At 44.4% G+C, this 25588-nt stretch overlaps 1 protein-coding gene across 1 annotated transcript in view; it reads right to left on the bottom strand.

The window, feature by feature from the left end:
• The window catches only part of LOC137357154 (B-cell linker protein-like), a 56871-nt gene that overhangs the window by 30179 nt on the left and 1104 nt on the right, over positions 1-25588 (bottom strand). Inside the window, exons 2-7 of the mRNA XM_068023254.1 lie at positions 20331-20362; positions 19288-19331; positions 18226-18278; positions 17335-17406; positions 13155-13257; positions 9375-9448 (exon numbers count right to left, since the gene is read on the bottom strand). Coding sequence (XP_067879355.1) covers positions 9375-9448; positions 13155-13257; positions 17335-17406; positions 18226-18278; positions 19288-19331; positions 20331-20362 — 378 coding nt within the window. The remainder of the gene's footprint in view (positions 1-9374; positions 9449-13154; positions 13258-17334; positions 17407-18225; positions 18279-19287; positions 19332-20330; positions 20363-25588) is intronic.

The following is a 25588-nucleotide window of genomic DNA, read 5'->3' as shown; positions in this document are numbered from 1 at the left end:
GTTAAACAGGGGCCTTGTCTGCAGCAGTCCTCCGATTGTCAGGAGGCCCAGCTGGCACATGCTCCCTCAGCTGCTGGGATGTCTAGTCACCACGAGCTTGTGACCCAGATGCTAATCTAAACCCCCCCCCCACCCCCGCAGACCATGTGAATATATCATTACTGGTGGTGGTGGAAGAAGAGGCAGATGATAGTGCACCCTCTGGGGTATTGGCTTCATCTCTCCCTCCAGAGGAGGATTCTTGGGCTTCGCGACGTTCCAGAACTCAAGTGTTGAAGGAGGTGCGATAGAGATAATGGATGCATTGGTGGTTATCTTTCAAAATTCTATAGATTCTGGAAAGGTTCCTGCAAACTGGAAAGTAACCCCACTATTTAAGAATGGAGCAAGAGGGAGAATGGAGAACTACACATCTATTAATTTGTCAGTAGTAGGGAGTTAGATGTTAGAATCTATTATGAAGGATGTGATAACTGGACACAGAAAATAGTGGTAAAATTGGGCTAATTCAACATGGATTTATGAAAGGGAAATCATGTTTGACAAAACCTGTTGGGAAATTTTTGAGGATGTTACTTGTAGCATAGGTGAAGGAAAACCAGTGGATGTGGTGTATTTGAATTTTCAGAAGGCTTTTGATAAGATCCCACACAGGAGGTTAGTAAACAAAATTAAAGCGCATGACATTGGCAGTAATATACGAGTGTGGATTGAGAATTGGTTAACAGACAGAAAGCAGAGAGTAGGAATAAACAGGTCCCTCCTGCCCATTACCTTAAATCTATGCCCCCTGGTTATTGACCCGTCCGCTAAGGGAAAAAGTTTCTTCCGATCTATCCTGTCAATGCCTCATAATTTTGTGTACCTCAATCAGGTCCCCCCTCAGCCTTCTACGCTCCAAAGAAAACAACCCCAGCCTATCCAGTCTGTCTTCATAACTGAAATGCTCCAGCCCAGGCAACATCCTGGTGAATCTCCTCTGCACCTTCTCCAGTACAATCACATCCTTCCTATAGTGTGGTGACCAGAACTGTATACAGTACTCCAGCTGTGACCTTACTAGCGTTTTATATAGCTCCATCATAAGCTCCTGGCTCTTATACTCTATGCCTCGGCCAATAAAGGCAAGTATCCCGTATGCCTTCCTAACCACCTTATCTACCTGTGCTGCATGGGATTAGTTAGGACGGGTGCTTGTTGGTCGGCGCAGGCGCTTGGGCCAAAGGGCCTGTTTCTGTGCTATAAAACTCTATGACTCTATTCTCAGGATGGCAGGCTGTTACTAGTGGGGTACTGTAAGGATTCGTGCTGGAGCCACAGCTGTTCACAATCTAGAGTCAAAGAGTTTTGCAGCACAGAAACAGGCCCTTTGGCCCATCGTGTCTGTGCAGGCCATCAATCACCTATCTATTCTAATCCCATTGTCCAGCACTTGGCCCTTAGCCTTGCATGCTATGGCACTTCAAGTGCTCATCTCAATACTTCTTAAATGCTGTGAGGGTTGCTGCCTCTACCGCCCCTTCAAGCAGTATGTTCCAGATTCCAACCACCCTCTGGGTGAAACTTTTTTTTCCTCAAATCCCCTCTAAACCTCCTGCCCCTTACCTTAAATCTATGTCCCCTGGTTATAAATATATAAATGATTTGGATGTGGGGAACAATTGTAATATTTCCACATTTGTGATGACACAAAACTCAGCAGGAATGTAAATTGTGAGGAAAGTGCAAGGAGGCTTCAAGGGGACTTGGACAGGCTAAGAGAATGGGCAAGAACACGGCAGATGGAATAAGTGTGAAGTTATCCACTTTGGTAGAAAAAAGAGAAAGACAGAATATTTCTTAGTTGGTGAGAGGTTGGGAAGTATTGGTGTCCAAAGGGACCTGAGTGTCCTTGTTCATGAGTCACTAAGAGCTTGCATGCAGGTGCAGCAAACAATTAGGAAGGCAAGTGGAATGTAGGCCTTCATCACAAGGGGATTTGATTACAGAAGTAAAGATGTCTTGCTGCAATTGTTTAGAGCTTTGGTGAGACCGCACCTGGAATATTGTGTCCAGTTTGTTCTCCTTATCTAAGGAAGGATATAATTGCCATGGAGGGAGTGCAATAGAGGTTCACCAGACTAATCCCTGGGATGGTGGGATTGTTTTATGAGGAGAGACTGAGGAAACTGGGACTGTATCCTCTAGAGTTTTGAAGAATGAGAGGTGATCTCATTGAAACTTACAAAATTCTTACAGGGCATGACAGGGCGGATGGTTCCCCTGGCTGGTGAGTCTAGAACTAGGCAAAATAATCTCAAAATAAGGGGTAGGCCATTTAAGACTGAGATGAGGAGGAATTTTTCACTCATAGGGTGTTGAATCTTTGGAATTCTGTACCCCAGAGGGCTGTGGAAGCTCAATCACTGAACATGTTCAAGACAGAAATCAATAGATTTCTGGAGACAAATGACATCAAGGGATATAGAGATAGCGTAGGAAAGTGGCGTTGAGGTAGATGATCAGCCATGATCTAATTGAATGGCGGAGCAGACTCGATGGGCTGAATGGTCTACTCCTGCTCCTATGTTTCTATGAGTGCAGGCACCTGCAGTGGAGACAGCAACAGCCACATGAAGCATCAGATGCACCTGAGTTCATACACTTTTCTTTGGTGTACAGCTATGGCTGCAAGAGTGGACATAACAGTTCATCCTTATGCCTTGTCGATCCTGCCTTGCCATCTGTGATTACCTCACCTCCCTCCTCTCGCACCATCTGTGATGCCTTCTCCTCAGCTAGGGTCAGCATCCTCTTAACAGGGACACCTCCTCCTGTTTTAGCATGCTCGCACTGATTGTGGGTGTATTTATCCTGCAGGAGACGGTGCAGATTTAATGACATTCAAAAGATGCATACAACCATGCATCAACATCACTCATTCCGGAGTGACTTTCGCATGACACATCCAAGTACATAAACAATGCCAATCGTCATCTTGGCGCATGATCATTTATTGTATGACACCAGAGCTGCTCACGCATTCCACTGCATGTCTTGTCTACCCTCCGTCTTAAAGACACAGAGCCAGGGAAAAAAACAATGGACCTGCTTTGCCAAGACAATTACCCATGCCAATCTGAGCAAGTCATTGATCCGTTTGCAACAATGAACCCAGGTTCTGTGCGTCACCCTACAGTTCGAGACCTCCTCTGCTACCTCCATCTAGGCCGCTTTGGTCAGGTAGGAGGGTTTTCTGACTCCATCTTCAGGGAGGAGGACCTCCCAACTTTTCCTGACGGCCTGGAGGAGACCCTGCATGGTCTGAATCATGGGGTGGGATGCTGCCTGCAGGCTGACTTCTGCTTTGCTTTTGCTGCAGGGGGAAAGAAAAGTCAGTTGATGCTGGGTTTCACAAATTAAGGGAGGCAAAAACATTTTCAATTAAGCAAAAGATTTAATTTTGTTAACTCTGAAGAGACTTACATGACAGGAATGCTGCCGCTCATTTAGGCTGCTAACAGAGAATGCTTTATATCCGTGGCTATCATGGTGCTTGACCCAGTGATGGCAGGTTCCACCAATGAAAGGTCATCCCGCCGCATGATCGCATTTGCCTCCCGTGCCCAACGGTGCAACATTCAATTAATATCTCAAATCAAGTGGGATAAGGAAAAAATGGTGGAAGCGGAAGTTATGCCAGCATCTGATCCCACCATCGGGAATGCTGCAGGACTCATAAAATCCCAGCCATCAAGTCTAGAACAGTCAGTCCCGTTCACCCATCAGCCCTGTGCTCGATGATCTACATTGGCTCCCAGTCTGGCAACGTCTCAATTTAAGAATTCTCATCCTTGTTTCAAATCCCTCCCCCCCAACTCCACAGCCTCACCCTCTCTATGTCTGAAACCACCTGCAGCCCTACAATCCTCCTAGATGCTGTGCTCCTCCAATTTCAGTCTCTTGCAGATCCCTAATTTTCATTGTCCATTACTGGAGGCCATGCCTTCAGCTGCCAAGGCCCTAAGCTTTGGAATTCCTTCCCTAAACTTCTCCACCTCTTTATCTCCTTAAAGACGCTCTTTAAATCCTACCTCTGACCAACTGATCCTAATGTCTCTTTATGTGAATTGGTGTCAAATGTGCTTTGGGAATGCTCCTGTGAAACAGCTAGGGATATTTTACTGTGTTCAGGGTGTTGGCGTTGTCGCTGTGCTAAGTTTGCTGATCTCAGATGGAGCAGCAGTTTAGAATGCTGTGCCTGTCTCAACACATTTTGGTGAGGGAAGAGGATAATGTTGCTGTTGATTGCATTACCCCTCAAATAATCAAGAGTGCCATGCCTGCTATACTTTCAGCACTCTACGAACTGCTTTGCCTGTGCTGGGACGAGGGAGCAGTACTACAGGACATGCGTGATGCCAATATCATCACCCTCTATAAGAACAAGGGTGACCGCAGAGACTGGAACAACTACCATGGAATCTCCCTGCTCAGCATAGTGGGGAAAGTCTTCGCTCGAGTCGCTTTAAACAGGTTCCAGAAGCTGGCTGAGCGTGTCTACCCTGAGGCACAGTGTGGCTTTCGAGCAGAGAGATCCACCATTGACATGCCGTTCTCCCTTCGCCAGCTACAGCAGAAATTCCACGAATAACAGATGCCCCTCTACGTTGCTTGCATTGATCTCACCAAAGCCTCTGACCTCGTCAGCAGATGTGGTCTCTTCAGACTACGACAAAAGATCAGATGCCTACCAAAGCTACTAAGTATCATCACCTCATGACAATATGAAAGGCCCACTTCAGCATACTGGCGAATCATCAGACCCCTTTCCTATCCTGAGTGGCGTGAAACAGGGCTGTGTTTTCGTACCTACATTGTTTGGGATCTTCTTCTCCCTGCTGCTCTCACATGCGTTCAAGTCTTCAGAAGAAGGAATTTTCCTCCACACAAGATCAGGTGACAGGTTGTTCTACCTTGCCCATCTAAGAGCGAAGACCAAAGTACGGAAAGTCCTCATCAGGGAACTCCTCTTTGCTGATGATGCTGCATTAAAATCTCACACTGAAGAGTATCTGCAGAGACACATTGACAGGATTGCGGCTGCCTGCAATGAATTTGGCCTAACCATCAGCCTCAAGAAAACGAACATTATGGGACAGGACGTCAGAAATGCTCCATCCATCAATATCGGTGACCATGGTCTGGAAGTGGTTCAAGAGTTCACCTACCTAGGCTCAACTATCACTAGTAACCTTCTCTCGATGCAGAAATCAACAAGCGCATGGGAAAGGCTTTCACTGCTATGTCCAGACTGGCCAAGAGAGTGTGGGAAAATGGCGCACTGACACGGAACACAAAAGTCCGAGTGTATCAAGCCTGTGTCCTCAGTACCTTGCTCTACGGCAGCGAGGCCTGGTCAACATATGTCAGCCAAGAGCGACGTCTCAATTCATTCCATCTTCGCTGCCTCCGGAGAATACTTGGCATCAGGCGACAGGACTGTATCTCCAACACAGAAGTCCTCGAAGCGGTCAACATCCCCAGCTTATACACCCTACTGAGCCAGCGGCGCTTGAGATGGCTTGGCCATGTGAGCCGCATGGCAGATGACAGGATCCCCAAGGACACATTGTACAGCGAGCTCGTCACTGGTATCAGACCCACCGGCCGTCCATGTCTCCGCTTTAAAGATGTCTGCAAACACGACATGAAGTCCTGTGACATTGATCACAAGTCGTGGGAGTCAGTTGCCAGCGATCACCAGAGCTGGCGGGCAGCCAGAAAGGCGGGGCTAAAGTGTGTCGAGTCGAAGAGACCGAGCAGTTGGCAGGAAAAAAGACAGAAGCGCAAGGGGAGAGCCAACTGTGTAACAGCCCCGACAACCAATTTTATCAGCAGCACCTGTGGAAGAGTCTGTCACTCTAGAATTGGCCTTTATCGCCACTCCAGGTGCTGCTTCACAAACCACTGACCACCTCCAGGCGCTTACCCATTGTCTCTCGAGACAAGGAGGCCAAAGAAGAGAAGATTGGTATCCAGTGACTCCCACTGGAAAGTATCTAGATTTAATTGGGAAAGAACTCAGTTCTGATACATTGTGAATAGTTTGCAGTTAGCAAATGTGTAGACTGATGTGAAGGCTGGTCACTTAGCTGGGATAACAGAGAGCTCTTGGCAAATATGAAACTGTGTCCAGAAAGAGTATTTGTTTTCCTTCAGGGCGGAAAGAGAAAACTACCTGTGAAAGTTGGCAAGAATGCATGCAGTGGGCAGAGTGCTAACTGAACTTCCTGTTGCAGTTATTTACATTCCTGCCAGTGGGCTCATTATCGACTGTGAAAGCCACATTGTTTCACTCTGTACAATCAGCACAGCAAAAAATATAAAATCTTAAAACAGAGCTGAAACCATTATTTTCCTGTGAACACAGATGGTGGTAGCATGCTATTTAACCACTGTTGAAGGTGGGAATTGGGGTTTATCACAGCCAAGCAGGCACACAAACTTTCCCATAGGAGCCACTTGATACTAATCAGGAACAGGATCCCTGCCTGATTTACATTTCTCTGATTGAGAGATACCAAGGCTAATTTATGTGCCTCCACAGCTGCCCTGTCTAACTCAGCACAGGCTAGGAATTGGTTCAAAGCTTAGAAATATGACGATAGCAGGCAACATTTTCCAAAGAGACACAGTGACACCAACAATGCTTGGCTGTTCTGGTGGACTCCTGTCACAACTTCAACAGGAGTGCACCAGAAACTGGAGCTGGGATTTTTTCAGTACACCGTAAGTCCTGATGTCAGGACCAAATGCAGGTCCCAAGCCCGTGTGGGCGAACAGAGAAACTGTGGCAGCAATTTTACTGGCAGCAGCAAATTAAGAGACCACCGCCAGGATCGCCGTTCCATTGGGATAATAGCCTGCCACTTCGAGCTGCTGCCCAATCAGAGGGCCGGCAGATTTGCAGTCTCTTGCGGCACCGCCAGTAGAGGTGGGCACAGCTGAGGCTGTAAGGGGAAAGAGAGGGCGCTGGCACAAAATTGCTTATGTGCCGGCAGGCAGGCCCTGGCAGTTGGAGGGGTGAACCCTTCAGCGGTGGCATGGAAGCCATTGGGAGGCTGCCTCGGAGTCGCTGGCATACAAACATACGTACGAACATACGAATTAGGAGCAGAAGTAGACCACTCAACCCCTTGAGTCTGCTCTGCCATTCAGTTAGATCATGGCTGATGTGATTGTAACCTCGACTTCACATTCCTGCCTACCCCCGATAACCTGTCACCGCCTTGCTTATCAAGAATCTATTTACCTCAGCCACTGTAAAAGTATTTAAAGACTCTGCTTCCATTGCCTTTTGAGGAAGAGTTCCAAAGACTCATGACCCTCCGAGAGAAAAAATTTCTCCTCATCTCTGTCTTAAATGTCTTAACCCCGTATTTTTAAACAGTGACCCCCAGTTCTAGATTCTCTCACAAGGGGAAACATCCTTTCCATATCCACCCTGTCAAGACCTCTCAAATTCTTACATGTTTCTTATATGTTTCAATCAAGTCGCCCTCTTACTCTTGGAAACACGTCTCGCCTGTCTAACCTTTCCTCATAAGACAACCCGCCCATTCCAGGTTTTAGTCTAGTAAACCGTCTCTGAACTGCTTCCAACACATTTACATCCTTCCTTAAATACGGAGACCAATACTGTACACAGTACTCCAGATGTGCTCTCACCAATGCCCTGTATAACTGAAGCATAACCTCCCTACTTTTGTATTCAATTCCCCTCGCAATAACCGATAACGTTCTATTAGCTTTCCGAATTACTTGCTGAACCTGCATTCTAATAGCATCACGACTGGGGAGTCCAGAACCCAAGGACACAGTCCCAAAATAAGGGGCAGGCCATTTAGGACTGAGATGAGAAGGAATTTCTTCACTCAGAGGGTGGTAAATCTTTGGAATTCTCTGCCCCAGAGGTCTGTGGAGGCTCAGTTGTTGGGTATGTTCAAGACTGAGATCAATAGATTTCTACATTTGAAAATCATCAAGGGGATAGTGCAGGGAAATGGTATTGAAGTAGAAGATTAGCCATGATCTCATTGAATGGCGGAGTGAGCACGAAGGGCTTAAAGGCCTACTCCTGCTCCTATTTCTTATGTTCTTCAGTTCTTATGTTCCCCATGTGGTGAAGGGGTACCATCGTGATGCCATTAAAATGCCGGGAGGACAGTAAAATGGCCATCAGTAGGCCAAGTAATTACCTTGATTGGCCACCTGTCTCCAGTCAGCGGGTAGCTGAGCCACTATCATTCCTACTGCTCAGAATATCCCCTGGCGATGAGAACATGTTGGGCTTCCCTCCCGATGCCTTCTGCCGCCATTTTACTACCCCTTCCGCCTCACCAGCCTATCTCCAAAGGGCTAGCAAAATTCCAGCCAAGGTCAAGATGGAAGAGGGCTTGACTCCACCCTCCAAGGCATGGGGCTCGGGACTCCACACATTGGAGTTCCCATTTTCCCAGCCTTCTTAGGAGCCTGCCTCATGTGCAACCCAGGTATGCCTGGTCAGATGAACCCATTGGCCAAACAACTGGCAATCATGGGACTTACCAGGGAGAGGGTCCAGGCCAGGATTGTGGCCTGGGCCCCTGAAGAATTGTCCAAGCAATTTCTTCTGATGTATTTCAGTGGCCGCCTTTCTATGAAGGAAGATGAACGGATGTCACCCAATGCTTACTCCACACCAGCCTAAAGAAAGATTTTCATTTCTGTAGTACCTTTCATGAACGCAGAATGTTCCAAAGCACTTCACAGCTACTTTTGAAGAGTGGTCATTATTGTATTGTTGGAAACATGATAGTCCCCTGCTCTTATTTGAAAGTACACCATGGGATCTATTACGTTCAGCTAAGAAGATTGATGGGGTCTCACTTTTACATCAGTCAGAAGGTTGTGGGTGCAGTACTCCCTCAGTACTGTACTAGAGACTCAGCCTGGATTTTGTGATCAAGTCTGTAGAGTGGGGTTTGAACCCACAACCTTCTGACTTTGAGGCAAGAATGCGGACACAGAGCCAAGGCTGATATGGCTCTGGAGTTTTATGCTCAACAGAAGCAGATTTCCCCTCGATGTAATTTTTGTCAAAGGTATGTGGATCATTGGACCTCTTGGCGGACACTTACCCTGCTCTGTACTGCCCTGTGGCTTTTTGGGGCTGATATCTTCAAATCAACAGGAAGTACTTTACACTTTGTAAATCTGGTCTTGGTAAGTGAAGTGCAGGCATATCAAAAGCAGCACACGACCTTATCTAGCATTTCACTGAGACACTCTGATCAATAAGGAATCCACAGTCTCCAAAAATTGAAAGTTACATTTTGATTGTTTCATCATACCTTTGGGAGATCTGCAGGTAGTTTAGGTGCTGGCCTGGGTAAGGATGCTGATGTCTTGGTTAAGACTGACCTTTCTGAAATGAGAAGAGTTTTACAATGATTCGAGGCATCTTTCAGATGAAATGAGCAGAGGACAACATTTTTTCAAAATTTAACCTCTTTATAAAAATGATTTTTATAAGTTTGATTGCAGGGCAAGTAGCTGATTCTCCCTCGTACTAATTTCCTAATGGTGGCTCCCAATGCATGCATCAATCAATATGTGACTGGTGGAACTGTGAGCGATGGCAGCCTGGAATTAGGGACAAATTATGCACCTTTTTGCACTAACAGCAGTGCTGCTGATAAGTGCTCTCTGGATCAAATGACCTATTGCCTGTTTGCTTAAAATAATCGAGAAAGGCTAGCCATCTTGATAACATTCAAGAAAATCAGCTTGAGCTACTGCATAAAGCAAAAACACAAAGATAAGCATTTTCTAAAATCAAATGGATTTCTGAACAATGATGATGAAAATCGTAGGCCCTAAATCCTTGGGGTTGGAGAGGGTCTAAGTCCCATTCCCAATCAAGGGGACCCAGAATATGGACTGGAACCTGGCTCTGACAGCATTCTGCTGCGTTTAGACCAGACCTTTAAATTCCAGTCAGGTGTTGGGGATATGGACCATGCATAGATTTTCTGCTTTACCCCACCTCAATTGGGTGTGTTAGTAGGGATTCCCACGATTCCTCAAGGAGTTCCTCCCTTCAGGTCTTTGTAGCTTTAATGGACCTCATGCCATAGGATACTTGCCATATGTCTCTTTGTGTCCTTCTGAAGGCCCTAAACCTTTTCTCAAGTTAGGTAAATGATCCCTAAAACGTTCATTGTTTTGAGGAGACCATTTGGGCCTCATGGAGACATTAGGTAGACTGGCAAGGGTGGATTGGGTCAATCTGGGGTGGGCATCACCAATGTGCCCTTGCAGACACTGCCCATGATGTTAGTGACCCCTACCTTTGTCATTTGGGATGGGATCTCTTCCTGGGCAAGGATGGGCGAAAGCTCAGCTCTACCCCACTTCGATGGGCCAATAAACCTTGGTCGGATATTTTTGCCAAATTTCTCCCCTTTTCCTCTCCTGAAGGTACTGACTCAGTCTGGGTACAGTTACACCATCCTCAGTTGCTCTCCATTGCCACATTCTCATTCTACATATTTAAACTTCGAGTCAAAATCCTAAAACTCCCTACCTAAAAGAATTGTGGGTGTACCTTCACCACATGGACTGCAGCAGTTCAAGAGTAAGGCCCACCATTACCTTCTCAAGGGTAACAAGAGATGGGCAATAAATGCCAGCCTTGCCAGCGACACCCACGACCCAAGAATGAACTTTTAAAAAAGACAGCAAGTGTTATCAGGTTATTTGACCACCACAACCAAGCACGTTTTTATCTTAACCCAATATCCACTAACTACCCATCAGATGTCACTGAATAGTGAAAAGGAGCTTTACTTAGTACAGACTGGAGATAGATCTTTTGATCTGATCCACTGGTTCAATTAATCACTTCCTTTTTCAACAGAGCCATCAGAATATAAGAACATGAGAAACAGTCGTCGGAGGAGACCACATGGCCTGTCGAGCCTGCCCCGCCATTCAATATGATCATGGCTAATGGAAAATCATAGAATCATAGAAAGTTTAGAGCACAGAAAGGGACCACTTAGCCCATCGCATCTGTGTCGGCCGGAAAAAAAGCAGCCGAATCCCACTTTTGATCTTCGGCTTCAACTCCACTTTCCCCCCACCCCCCCAACCACTCTCCATATCCCCTGATTCCCTGAGACCAAAAATATGTCTATCCCAGCCTTAGATATATTCAACAAGTAACTACCACTACACTCTGGGGTAGAGAATTCCAAAGATTCACAACCCTTTAAGTGAAGAAATTTCTCTCATTCTTCTAAACTCCAGAGAGTATAAGCCTAATTTACTCAGCCTCTCATCATAGGATAACCCTCTCATCCCAGGGACCAATCTACTGCCTCCAATGCACGTATAACATTTCTTAAATATAGACACCAAAACTGCACACAGTATTCCGCCCATGGCCGGAATTTTACAGCCCCCTAATGAGCGGGCTGGTGGTGGGGGGTTGTAAAATTGAGTGGGAGGTTGGGGGGACCGTTCCCCATCCCCTCCTGCCCCGCTTCAACGTTATGAGGCGCTGCAGCAAGAAATGGTCCGTCCTCCCCTGTCCGATGAAGGCCCTTATGTGGCCAATTAACTGGCACTTAAGGGCCTACTTCTGCCACCACGGGTATTTTATCCTCGGCAGCCAGATGGCAAAAGCCTCAAGAACCCCGATTGGTTAAACCAGGCGGCCTTCGTGCGGGCTGGTGGGGTGGACAGGGCCCTCCTGATCACCACGGAGGGCCGCCCCTGAAGCCCCAACTGCCCCCGACACACAACACTCACCCCGCCCTCCCCCCCCAGAGAGGCCCTAAATACTTACCTGTCTTCCAGACCGTGCTTCACCTTGGTTGCGATGCCTGGGTGTAGTCTCAGCAGTGGCCACCACTCACAGTGGCGCTGCTGGGACTAAGAGCTGCCGGCCGGCAGCTCCATTAGGTGGGAATTCCTGCCTCAAGGAGGTGGAAGTCCCCGCCCAAGACCAATTACGAGCCTCGGGAGCGAAAAATCCTGACCTGGCTCCCCAAGCCTGGCAGAGGCAGGCTCGCCCCCTACTTTTCGGCCGTTGGGCCCCGCCCAATGAATAATTCTGACCATGGTCTCGCCAAAGGCCTGTACAATTGTAGCAAGACATCTTTATTCTTGTACTCAATCCGCTTGCAATAAAGGCCAACATACCATTTGCCTTCCGAATTGTTTGTTGTGCCTGCATGCGAACTTTTTGCTTTCTTGTATGAGCACACCCAGGTCTCTCTGAACATCAACATTTAGAAATTTCAAGCCTTTTAAAAAATACTCTGCTCTTCCGTTCTTACGAACACTCCCCATATTATACTCCATCTGCCACCTGTTGCCCATTCACTTAACCTGTCGAAATGTCTTTGGAGCTTCTCTGTATCCTCCTCATAGCTTGTATTTCCACCTACCTTTGCATTGTCATTAAACTTAGCTACATTACTCTCTGTCTCTTCGTCTACGTCATTAACATAGATTGTAAATAGCTGAGGCTCGGCACTCTATGAGTTACAGCCTGCCATCTTGAAAATGCCCCATTTATGCCTACTCTTGGCTTCCTGTCCATTAACCAATCCTCTGTCCATGCTTATATATTACCCCCAACTCCCTGAACCCTTATCTTGTGCATCAACTATTAACTTGCACATTATCTTGTGTATTTGGATTGTTTGAATTACTACAAATAAGAGGATATCTGTGAGAAACAACTGCACTATGGTTAATCTTTACCTGGGTAATCTAGCTGGTATTAATCATTTACAGATATCTGCAGACCAGTTCTCTGGCTGCTGATTATTGACGATCAGTAATACTCAAGACTTTCTTTACAATTCCTATAAATGATGACCCTGAATTAAGTGGCTTAAAATTGCTTCAAATGATTACAAAGTGGAGAAAAGGGTGCTGGTTTTAAGAGGATTTTCATCATACTTCATTCATTCCCCGCTGAGCTGTATGTTGTCTGTTAAAAATTCCATAGACTGGCCCATAATCCACAGCAACTGGTGATAGTGTTAGAGATATTTTAGGGATAATTTTAACTCTACCACAAACTACCACAGTGAGAATCAATTCTTCAGCTTTACCTATGTAATCATTGTTATTGGTAGGTTCAATTGTGGTAACAGTTCTCAGGGGTCGTTCAACGGGGGGTGGTTCATAGGTATCTTCATCCTCAGATCCATTCTCCTGCAATGAAGTACAACAGAGTCCTCATTAATTTTCCTTTCCATTTTATCACAGCAGCACTTCTTCCACAGAAAGGGCAAATGCGCTCTTGATCTAACATCTCATCCAAAAGACAGCAGCTGCAACAGTGCAGCAATCCCTCCATATAGCACACAGTGCCAGCCTAGATGATGTGCTTAAGTTTCTGTAAAGGGACTTGAATCCTCAGTCTTCAGACTCAGAGGCAATCATGATATCACAGTTGAAATTGATGAAAAGGGTAACTAAACTATCCGAGATCCACATAAGGCAGCAAAACATGCAACACCATCCAATGATGTATGTTACTGACCTCCACCTTCCCTAAAAAGGCAATGGTAAAGTGACAGGCCATAATGAGACTCCTGGTCACAATCACCAGAAGCCTTCAGCGGGATTTGCAAGATCTGTCAAGCATCGTCCCTTCAGATACTGAAACAAAAAAATCCGACGGTGAACAATGGCACTTACTCATTCCTAACCCTGGCACCCCTGCTGAGATAGAAATCGGCTCCCCCTGAGAGCCAGAATTAGGCACCAGTGACCTCCACCACCTCCAATAAGACATAAATAGCTCCCGGGCATGCCACAAGTGAAGATTTTTATCTCAAACCCACCTCTGCTGAGGCCTGCCCCTGTTCTACATCTCCTTTGCTCCCCTCCCCTGATCTCCCCCTCTTTTCCCCTCCTCTCCCTCTCTCTGCTCTTTTCTCTCTTCTCTCCTTCCCATCCCCTCACCCATACCTCACTCTGCAACACCCCTCCATCATCCTCTTTTCTAATTTTCCTGTCTATCCTCCTTCACCCCTCCTTCTCTCCTTCCGCTCCACCGCTTTGTTCTCCCCACCCTTTCCTGCTGTCCCCTCTCTGCATCATGCTCTCTCCTCTCCCCTTCTATCTTTCCTGCCCTCCTCTCCCCTTGTATATGACTCTCTGCGCTCTCCTCTATCTCCTTTTCCTTCCTTTATAGCTCTTCCACAATCCTCCACCCCCATCCTCACCCTCTCCCCTCCTCTATTCTTCACCTCTGCATCCACAGTCCCATGACCCCTCCTCACTCTCTCTCCTCAGCCCAGTTCTTTCTCCCTCTCTCATCTGCATCCTCTCCCAACCCCCATCTTGGTTCAGTTATCTCCCTTTCCTCTAAATCTTACTTGAGCTCACAAGTGACTTTAGGTCATAGAAAACTCTGCTGCCCATGTCCTAACTCACACCAGATCCTGTTCACATATCATCCATGTGCTCGCTAACCTACAGTGGCTTATGGTTAAGCAAAGTTTCGATTTTAAAATTCTCATTCTTGTTTTCAAATCTCTCTATGACCTAGTCCCTCCCGATCTGTAATCTCTTCCAGGCCTACATCCCTCCAAGATCTCTGCACTCCTTCAATTCTGGCCTCTTGAGCATCCCTGATTTTAATTGCTCTACAATTGGTGGCCTTGCCTTCAGCTGCCTTGGGCCTAAGCTCTCGAATTCCCTCCCTAAACCTCTCTGCATCTCTACTCCTTAAAAAACCCCTCTTTGACCAAGTTTTTGGTCAGCTGCCCTAATATATCCTTATATGGCTCAATGTATATTTTGTTTATTTTGTCTTATCATGCCTCTGTGAAGCACCTTGGGACATCTTATTACATTGAAAACGCTATATAAATACAAGTTCTTCTTGTTGTTGGTCTTGTCTCTACATACAAGATCGACTAGTAACTATGCAAAATGGAGAGCAACACTTACCTGCAATTATAATCAAATAGCAAAAAAAACCACTTCTCTGCATTTCATGTAATTTTAATCAGAAAATTCAAAGCCAGTTATGCTTTTGTTTTTTTGTGCAACTTTATCTTCTGCTTCCCATTGTACCCTTTCCAATTTAGGTGGGGAAAATTGGCAGATCGTCTTTAGCAACCAATGACTATACAATCTGTAATTTGCTACAAACTTGTTCTGGTGATGACTATTTCCAAAGTTGCGATAAAGAAGGTGAGGTCAGTAAATCTCAAACCACTATTGACCTTGGGAGGCAGGCTGAGTGTTTGGTCTACTTGAGCAAGAACAAAATGGCAGCCCCATCAGCTGTTGATGTCGGTGAACACTGCTGATACTTCTAACAGTGAAAACAAAACAATCTCACAAGGTGGTGTTCCCTGTTTGTAGCAGCATGGACACAACCTCTGTCGCATTACAGATCTGTGTCTGAGCCAGTACTGTAATATAAATGGGTTGTGCTCTTGTAATGCCATATGCATCACATGCAATGTCATGTCTACTGCAACAACTGGGAATTTGCTTATTGGCTGTGTTTCATCAGCTCGTCATTCAAAGGCCCTTTGTTCAGTCTGCTGCAAAATTAGCCACATTCCCCCGGGTAATTTGCATCTTGTGTACTCCATTGTTTCTACAGCACAAGACTGTTTAAACTGATATTCAAATTTTCTTAAAGTAAAGAAAACCTGTAAGAAATTTGGAAATTTTTAGCAGTGACTAGGACACTGTCCTGCATACCAAACATCTGGTGCTTATTTTCACGATGGCGAGGGCCAGTGTCCCTTTTACCAGTAAAAAGCCATTAGCAACTTAGGCAGATTAAACTGGCTGATGTGATGAAACTGGGCTTTTAAATATGTCTGTGACTGCGTCAATACAAAAAATTAACTTTACTAAGACAAGAAAGCTGGATGAATATTTGTGCAGACTGAAGATTGAAGGTTATTATGAGTTAAGTCTGGAATAGATAATCAGATATGGAAGATTTCCATGCTTTTGGGTTTGGGATTGTCAGCTGTATAATGCACAAGGTCAGGAGTGAACAATAGAACTTCGAAGTTTACATAAATATTCCTGAGCTTTCTCAACTGCTTTTTGAAGAGTGTTAGGGAGAAATTCTGCTGAACTTTCTGTCAGGAGATTAATTTAGCAGAATGAAAAGAAAGAACTTGCATTTATATAGCACATTTCACAACCTCAGAATGTACCAAAGCATTTTACAGCCAATGAACTACTTTTCATTGTAGTCACTGTTGTAATGCAGGAAATATGGCAACCTATTTGTGCACAGCAAGGTCCCACAAACAGCAATGAAAGAAATGACCAGATCATCGGTTTTAGGTTTGGTTAAGGGATGAATGTTGGTTAGGACACTAGGAGAACTCATCTGCTCTTCAAATAGTGCCATGGGAAGTTTTACATCTACTTGAAAGGTTTAACATCTTGTCCTAGTGACAGCACCTCCAACACTGCAGCACTCACTCAGGCACTAGGGTGTCAGCCTAAATTACAGGTGTAACATTCTGGAGTGGGGCTTGAACCCATAACCTTCTTCTTAAGAGGTGAGACTGCAACACTGTGCCAAGGTTGACACTTGGAGTCCATGTCCTACCTTTACCTCTCCTTTACTGTGTCTCTACCTCCATGTGGTGGGTGATTTCATGCTTTCTTATGTCTGTACTTGCCAACCTTGGTTCAGGGGTCACAGACAGGTGTGGGTTCAAGCCTAACTCCAGAGACTTCAGCATTTAATCTAATTAAATACAGGACTGAAGGAGCATTGCATTAAACCGAGGCTCTGTCTGCTGTCTCAGGTGGACAGAAAGGATCCCTTGGCACTATTCAGAGAAGAACTTGGGATTTTTTCAGGTGTCCTGGCCAAAATTTAACCCTCAACCAACAAAATTAAAACGTATGATCTGGCCATTTATCTCACTGCTGTTTGTGGGAGCTTACTGTGCACTTTTTGGCTGCTGCATTTCCTAAAACAGTGACTACATTTCAAAAGTACTTCACTGTCTCTGAAATGCTTTGGGATGGACTGAGATTGTGAAAGATGTGATATAGATGCTAATTCTTTCTCTGGCTGAGATGAATTCCAGAGTTCCAGAGATGCATAAAGCAGAGACTTTTGTGGTGGAGGTTGGTGGGTTGGTGGAGGGGAGTTGGGGGAGAGACAGGGAGGAAGAGGCACATGAAGGGGTGGAGCAAATTTCACAGATTTATTCTGTTAAAATACAGCTTTATATTTTTATAGGGTTGATAACCAGTAAAGGAGATTTAACTCTGAGTACTTACTAGCTCATTCTCAGACCACGTTTGCTCATCTTGGTGATCTATTATCAACAGGATAACATAACAATCTGTTAGCTATTAAAAAAGGAACTTAGAAAAAGCTGTGAAATAACAAACTCTCATCCAACAACAACAGTCACATCACTGACAAACCTATTACAATCAGCATAGATTTAAGGCATTGATTTACGGTAAGGGGAAGGAGATTTCGAGGGGATTTGAGGAAAAAAATTGGTATCTGGAACACACTGCCTGAAGGGGTGGTAGAGGCAGGAACCCTCACAACATTTAAGAAGTATTTCGATGAGCACTTGAAACGTCATAGCATACAAGGCTGCGGGCCAAGTGCTGGAAATTGGGATTAGAATAGTTAGGTGCTGGATGGCCGGCACAGACACGATGGGTCGATGGGCCTGTTTCTGTGCTGTATAACTCTATGACTCTATAACAGGAATTTCAATATAGATAAGATACCTTGAAATATATTGTACAGCAATAAATTATTGGAGCAGATGTTAAAGCTCTTCGCAAGGTCCTCTGTCTTTGCTAACCTTTACAATAGACAAAAAGCTGCCCTGACAGCTGCCCAGGTGCAGTGCCTCGCCATAAAGACCAAGAAAGTCCTAGATTTGATCCCAGTCTGTTAACTCATCTTAACCAGGGTGACACCAAGGCAGCTACAGCTGGCCTCAGCATCCCTAGGCCAAGAAGGAGAATATGAGATAAGAGTTCCCACATTTAATAAACGTCCAATGACCCCTGCTCAAATTTGGTATGAGCCTGAAATCAGAACCTTCTGATCCAGACACAAGATTTTTGGTTGTGGAAGAAGTTAATATATAGAGCATAAATTAGCACAAAGCTAGAACCAAGAACAGCCTGCCTTGCATATACTTTGAAGACACCTCCAAACAAATGTAACTTCAGCAGAAGATAGGTAGAAACCCCTGCCAAAATCACATAAACAGTTTTCTTTCAAAAATTATGGCACCAATCAGGAGAACACCTGAGGCCACAGTGTAAGTCCACCTCTTGAATCAAGAGGGCAGTGTGCTAAATTTCATCCACTATTGGCTAAAGCCACAGGGGAAGGAATTCTGCAGGTTCTTCCAGTCTCTTACTATATCTTATGTGGAAGATCATCAGAATTCTAGAATGATACAGCACAGAAGGAGTCATTCGGCCCATGGTGCCTATTCCAGCTCTTTGAAAGAGGTGTCCAGTTCATCTCACTGCACTGCTCTTTCCCCGTAGCCCTGCAAATTTTTCCACCTCAAGTATTTATGCAATTCCATTTCGAAAGTCACTCTTGAATTTATTTCCATCACCCTTTCAGACAGTACAACTGACTGGATAAAGAAATGTTTCCCCATGTTGCCTCTGGAACTCTTGCCAATTACCTTAAATCTGTGCCCTCTGCTTACTGACCCTTCTGCCACTGGAAACAGTTTCTCCGTATTTACTTTGTTAAAACTCTTCATTATTTAGAACACAACTCTATAGAGATATGGTGGAAACTACCGATTTTAGCCATTCATTCAGGAACTCAGTGATGTTGGGTGATGATTTGTTTTAGTTGTCATCAGTCTTGTATAAAAACACAGGCTGCTCTGCTGTTCGCTTGCCCATCATGAACATATGGCAGAATCTATGGAAGGATGAGTTGGACGAATGGCATTTTCTCATTCCACGCTTTATAGTCTGGGATTTGGAGCCTCAGATAGGCAATATCCAGGGAAGCAAATGAGGAGCAGGACCCAAATGAAATGCAAGAGATTTCAGACATTGGCCAGCAGTGTCACCAGGGAAGCCCATTCCACATTTCTGTACATGGGTTCGCTCTAGTTTTCCTCATTCATGCTGTCATCAATACCTGAACATCAATTTCCTGAACACTTTTACTGCCTGTCTGTGATCATAAAAAAGCAGAAGAGAAGAGTATCTCTATTCACTTACTGGGTTTTTTGGGTCGGGTTGGTAGCGGAGGTGGAAGGCTGGACCTGCAGGGAATAAGAGAATATTTATCATCAAAGCCGCTTGTCAAGATAAAATGCCATTCAAAGGAGTAATGAATAAAAATTACTGAGGTGAGAAAGACACGTCTGATCCTCCAAGATCAGCAAAATAATGTTTTTTTTGACCAATTATGTGTCTTCACAAACTTGTGTTTGTGGAAGAATATCATTCTGCTTAAGAATCACCAAACCGTACCATTGTTTGCCTGATGCAGAGTGCACATTCTCTCCCCATAGGGACACATCCCACTTTACTTGGGCAGAGAATTTATGTGTAAGTTGCCAAAAACCAAGGCTTAGGAATCTGCGAGTGTTTGCAGGGATACTGCTGGAGTTTAATGAGCTAAAATCACATACTGTGCTCATCAGCGAAGGGTACTGGGAAGCTTCCCTTACATGTGTGATTAGGACCACTCCACCCATTAGGACATTGGCTTACTGCTTATCTGGAATTGAGTCGGAAGAATCCCAGCCCAGGCTAGCTAATTGATTAACATCAGTACCCTGGAGTACTGCTGACTTGCCTGGCTAGATTTCCAAGTTTGCCAGAGAGGATTGTCTTGGTTCTCAGTTTTACATTGTTGACAACGTTACACTCAAAATGTGAATTTGTCTTTCTTTCTGATACACCTGCTGTGTATTTCTAGCATGCTCTGGTTTACTGCACATAAAGACCAAGATGTTCAACACTGGGGGTAATTTTAGGCTGTATCGAATCAAATGGAAATGAAAATTGGGAGAGATGTATAATGAGTGGCTGATCCGATATCGTTCAATTTATACTATCACCCAAAGTCAAAATACCCCCTACATATTTGTTGGCACAGTCTCATTCCTGAAGTTGAGGTGACTGCCTTTTCTACAAGTGCAGGTTACATGTTTCTTGTTAAATTGCTGTCCCTTCAAATCACCATTTAGTCATGATACCAGTAACTTACTAATGGAACAAAACAAGGTTCCATATTTTGGTAACATTATACTCACATATTTTTCAAATTCCAAGGTTTGGGGAGATTCTGAAAAGAGGGCAGAAATAATTATTATGCATTAACTTAATTAATTAATTAATGATGGTCAAGAATGGTAGAGGAAAGAGTTTTAATCTCAGGCCTGAACCCAAATGACCATTTGCTCAGCTTGCCCAGTTCAGTTTTGCCTTGATTGAAGCAGCTTTCTATATATAAACAAACTTGAAGAAAATGCCTTCAGAGCAAATAATAATCATTTTGTGAAATATCATGGAAAGGACAAGAGTCAGACTGTGAGGTAATGCAAACTGTGAAGGGCAAAAACCCTTATTAGTCAATATGCAATACAAGCCTTATGTTAATTCATGGCTGTGAAATTCAGTGTGTGGGCGAACACTGTTGGGCCTGAGATATTTTCTGGGTTTCATATTAAATGCTGCCATCTTGCATCTAGATAATTCCATCGTTCAGCAACAGTACGATTCTCAACTTTGTGACAATTACTCTGAATTATTTTGATTCAGATTTCCTACTTTAAAAAAAAATTGTTCATGGGATTTGGCCAAAGTTAGTAAGGCCATATTTATTGACAATTCTTAGTTGCCCTGAGAAGGTGGTGCTGGGCCTTCTTGAATTGCTGAAGTCCTGGAAGTGAAGATGCTCCCCCATTGATGTATGGACCCAACTTACCACAATGTATATCTAAACAGCGCCTTTAATGTCATAAAACATCTCACGGTGCTTCACAGGAGCATTATAAAACAAAAAATGACACCAAGCCATATAAGGAGATGTTAGGTCAGATGACCAAAAGCTTGGTCAAAGAGGTAGGTTTTTAGGGGTATCCTAAAGGGGAAAAAAACGAGTTAGATGAAGAGGTGTAGGGAGGGTACTCCAGAGCTTAGCACCGAGGCAATTGAAGGAGTGGCCACCAATGGTGGACCAATTGAAATCGAGGATACTCAAGAGGCCAAAATTAGGGGAGTACAGATATCTTGGAGGGTTGTGTGGTTGGAGAAAATGAGAGCTAGGGAGGAGTGAGGCCATGGAGGGATATGAAAACAAAGATGAGAATTTTAAAATCAAGATGTTTGCTTGACCGAGAGCCAATGTAGCTCAGCGAGCACAACGTGCGAGTTAAGACATGGCCAACAGAGCTTTGGATGACCTCAGGTTTACGGTGGGTAGAATGTGGGAGACCAGCCAGGAATGCATTGAAATAGTCAAGTCTAGGAGGTAACAAATGTGTGAATGAGGGTTTCAGCAGCAGATGAGTTGAGACAGGGGCAAAGTTAGGCAATGTTTTGGAGGTGGAAACCGACGGTCTTAGTGATGGTGTGAATATGAAGCCAAAAGCTCATCTCAGGGTCAAACACGACCTCAAGGTTGTGAACAGACTAGCTTAATGTCAGACAGTTGCCAGGGAGAGGGTTGGAGTCAGTCGCTAGGTAACAGAGTTTGAAGCGGGGACCGAAAATGATGGCTTCAGTCTTCCCAGTACTGGATGTTGGATGAGCAGTCTGATAGTTTAGCAACAATAGAGGAGTTGAGAGAGGCGGGTATTGAGCTAGAGCTGAGTGTTGTCAGCATACATGTGAAAACGACTGCCGTGCTTTCGGATGACGTCACCGAGGGGCAACATGTAGATGAGAAATAAAAGGGGGCCAAGGATAGATCTTGGGGGACACCAGAGGTAACGGTGCATGAGCAGGAAGAGGAGTCATCGCAAGTGATTCTCTGGTTACAATTAGATAAGAATGGAACCAGGTGAGAGCTGTCCCATCCTTACAGGCGACAATGGAGAGGGGCAGAAACCTGATTGGAGAGATTCAAGCAAAGGGTTCCAGGAAAGATGGGAGCAGATTTGGGAAGTGACAACATGTTCAAGAACTTTGGAGATGAAAGGAAGGTTGGAGTTAGGATGGTGGTTTGCAAGGATGGTGAGATCAAGGGTTGTTTTTTTGAGGAGGGGGTGATGACAGCAGGTTTAAAGGAGAGAGGACGAACACCTGAAGAGAGAGAACCGTTAACAATATCAGCTAACATGAGGACCAAGAGGGGATGCTGGGTGGTCAGCAGTTTAGTGGCAACAGGACCCAGCAACAATGAATGGACAACGACAAATGTCTGAGTTAACACAGGGCTGAATTTTCAAAACGCTATGGGGGCGAGGATGAGTGCAGGCACGGATTGAAAATCACGTTCCCGGAAGGCATCTCTGGATCCCGACTCCTCCGCGACACTCTTCAATTTTCAAAGTGAGGATGGAGAGGAGGAAATTGGGAACCCACTTGCCTTCAATTAAGGGCCTATTAAGCTACCTGAGGAGCTTGTTTATGGACTGGGGAGAGCGAGAATGCAATTTTCAATCTGCAAATCGTCTGCTGCCCGTTCATGTGCAGTTGTCAGGTTCAATGCGGGAAGAACTTAAAGTTTATTTTTATATTTTGAAAACTCTTGGGAACTAGGGCATGTTGTGTCAGATTGTGTGCATTACCTCTCAATTGGCCACTTTTCTGCAGTTAGGCTGCTGGCCCACTGAGATGCTGCTTCCTCGATTTTGCAAGGCAGCGACAGGCCCCATTATGACTGCCATCTGCTTTTGCCGCTTGTGCTCTGCTGGCAGCTGGTAACAGTCAATGCCACTAATTGGGTGCCAAGCTCGCGTTGTGTGAGCAACCCAGATGCGGCACAGGGTTGGGAACCAAAAATTATCTGGGCGTAGTCTTCCCAACCCCAAAATGAAAATCAAGCCCATGGTGTGTGACTTGGAGGAGAACTTGGTGGTGATGGTGTTCCCGTGATATTGCTTTTCTTGTCCTTTGCAGTGGTGGAGCTCATTGAGCTCAAAGTAACCCTGGTAAAATCTTTTGGGATGTGAATATTTCCACAGAATTGATATCCGTTTTACTTTGCAAGCTTCAGTGGTTTCTGTTCACTTGGCTTTTAACAGAACAGACTGAGAGGGCAGCTGAGTCACAATTTCATCTGAATGTGGTGGATTAGAGAAATTGGACAAGATTTCATCAACATAGGCAGATTGGAACATGAGTCACCTCTGCCTGTTCTGCCTCCATTCAATGACATCATGGCTGATCTATGACTTAACTCCATACCAACAACTTGCATGTGTATAGCACCTCGAGCATCATAAAAGTTATCATGGCAGTCTGCAGAAGCACTGCCAGACAAAATTTGACATCAAGACAATTAAGGAGCAGTTAGGACAGACTTGATCTAAAAGCTTGGTTTTAAGGAACATCTTAAAGGAGGAGAGAGTAGTACAAAGCCAGAGAGGTTTGAGGAGGGAATTCCAGAGCTTGGGCCGTAGTCTTTGAAGACACAGCCATCAATGGTGAGATGATGGAAGTCAGGGATGCATAAGAGTTTGGAATTGGAGGAACACAGATTTCAGAGGGTTGGAGGCTTGGAGGAGGTTACAGAGAACAATTCAAATTTGGAATCAACTGCACACAGTTCATTCACAGCAAATTGAAATGCATCAACTCACTTTATTTTACTCAGATGGACACAGATAATAACTTAGACACTGGCCTATCAGTTAATTCCAAACTATATTATTGACAATAATAAACATTTGAACCTCGTCAGTGAGTGAGTCCAGAAAATAATCCCCCAAAACCTCATGGAAATGAACATTCTTAAACAATAAATCTTTGCCAAATTTTCTGTATTTTCGGTCAATGCATCTTTGCAGCTAACTATGAAGTAAAACTGTGTGCTGAGAACTGAACCAACTGCTCTTCTCATTGTTACAACTGAGGCGGGAGGAGTGCACTGTTCTAGTTCCACTTTTCCACAGATCACAACATATATTTAAATTTTTCCCACTTACCGATACGGTCAATCATAGACTCTATTATTATCCCAGAATAAAACACAACAACCAGATTTTTTAATAAACAACAAAATAATCAGTTTATTAATAAAAACAAGTCTTAACTAGTCATGAAGCAAAGCATAAACACAGAGATCGAAATATAAAAGTTCCCTTTTTGCCTTAGCCCTTCACACACACGCACATACACCAGTTAACTGAAGAAAACAGATCTTTTTAGAGCTCTCGTATGAAAAAAAATTGGCCAAAATATTTGCTAATTCTTGAAGAAAAAAAGAGAAGATATGGAAAGATGTCAGAAGTCCTTTTTGGTTTGGCATCCCAAGTACTTATAGACGGCTGTCACTGGGATCTTCCTCGAACAGTTCTTGACTGGCAACGTTGAAAATCAGTTTGGGTAGGCTTTCCAGGGAAAATGCAGTATTAGGGGTTTCAGGCAGTTTCTTACACTTGCTTCTCAGCTTCTCAGGAGATGGAAAACTGGCAGGCTTTTTCAAAGCTGGAACAGGCTGAGCTGGGTGTTGCTCTCTTGGCAAGTTTTCTCCAGCTGTCTTTTCAAACCATTGTCCATTTCCGAACTTGCTGTCCAAAGCGAAACTATAATCAATCTCACAATGACATCAATAAATCTTGACCTGTCACTTCTCTGTAAACATCTTCCCCAAGTCAAAAACAATCCCTGCTGGTAATTATTTGAAAACAGGTTCCTTCCAGTAATTGTTTACAGTCCAGACCTCTCAGTGACCCTGGTAAAGATCCAATTATGGAGTCTTTTCAGTTTTCCCAAAAGAAACTAATGTCCAGCTCTAAAATACATTAGTCCTCAAAAAAATACACAAAAATATAGAAGCAGTCTTAACACCATTTCTTATATTTATTATCTGTGATTAGAAACTACTGTGGCTGCAGTCCAACATGCATTGCCACAGAATTCTTCCAGTGCTGCCTCTGAGTTCAAATTATGTTGAAGCACAAAACACCTTCTAAGAGATCAAGCAGGAATGAAGTTGGGTAGAGTTATCCGGAGTTGAGATTTTTGTCAACAACGAAGTGTGGTGTAGGTGGAAGCTTCACAACAGGTCACAGCTTCTGAATTGAAACTCAGGCACAGTGTAATGTGTCATGATAGCAAAAAGGAGAAGGGAGAAAATATCTTAAAGAACAAATGTCGCCATCAACATGAAGATAACATGCTATGCCAAAAAAAGAAAAGCTTATACTTTACCCATTATTCCCTGATACTAAATTATCCCATTGAATTTAAGGTATTTTACACTCTGCATCCAAGATAGCTTAAATATTAAAAAAACAATTTCGGAGACACCGCTCTCTATTTTGTAGTTTAGAACTCTTTGTAGTGTACCAAGTTTAAGCCAAGTTTCACTGAGCAAATATTTTCAGATGTCTCCGATCCA

This window comes from Heterodontus francisci, chromosome 47, assembly GCF_036365525.1.
Source record: "Heterodontus francisci isolate sHetFra1 chromosome 47, sHetFra1.hap1, whole genome shotgun sequence".
NCBI classification, from domain to species: domain Eukaryota; kingdom Metazoa; phylum Chordata; class Chondrichthyes; order Heterodontiformes; family Heterodontidae; genus Heterodontus; species Heterodontus francisci.
This window is presented reverse-complemented; position numbering and strand designations above follow the sequence as displayed.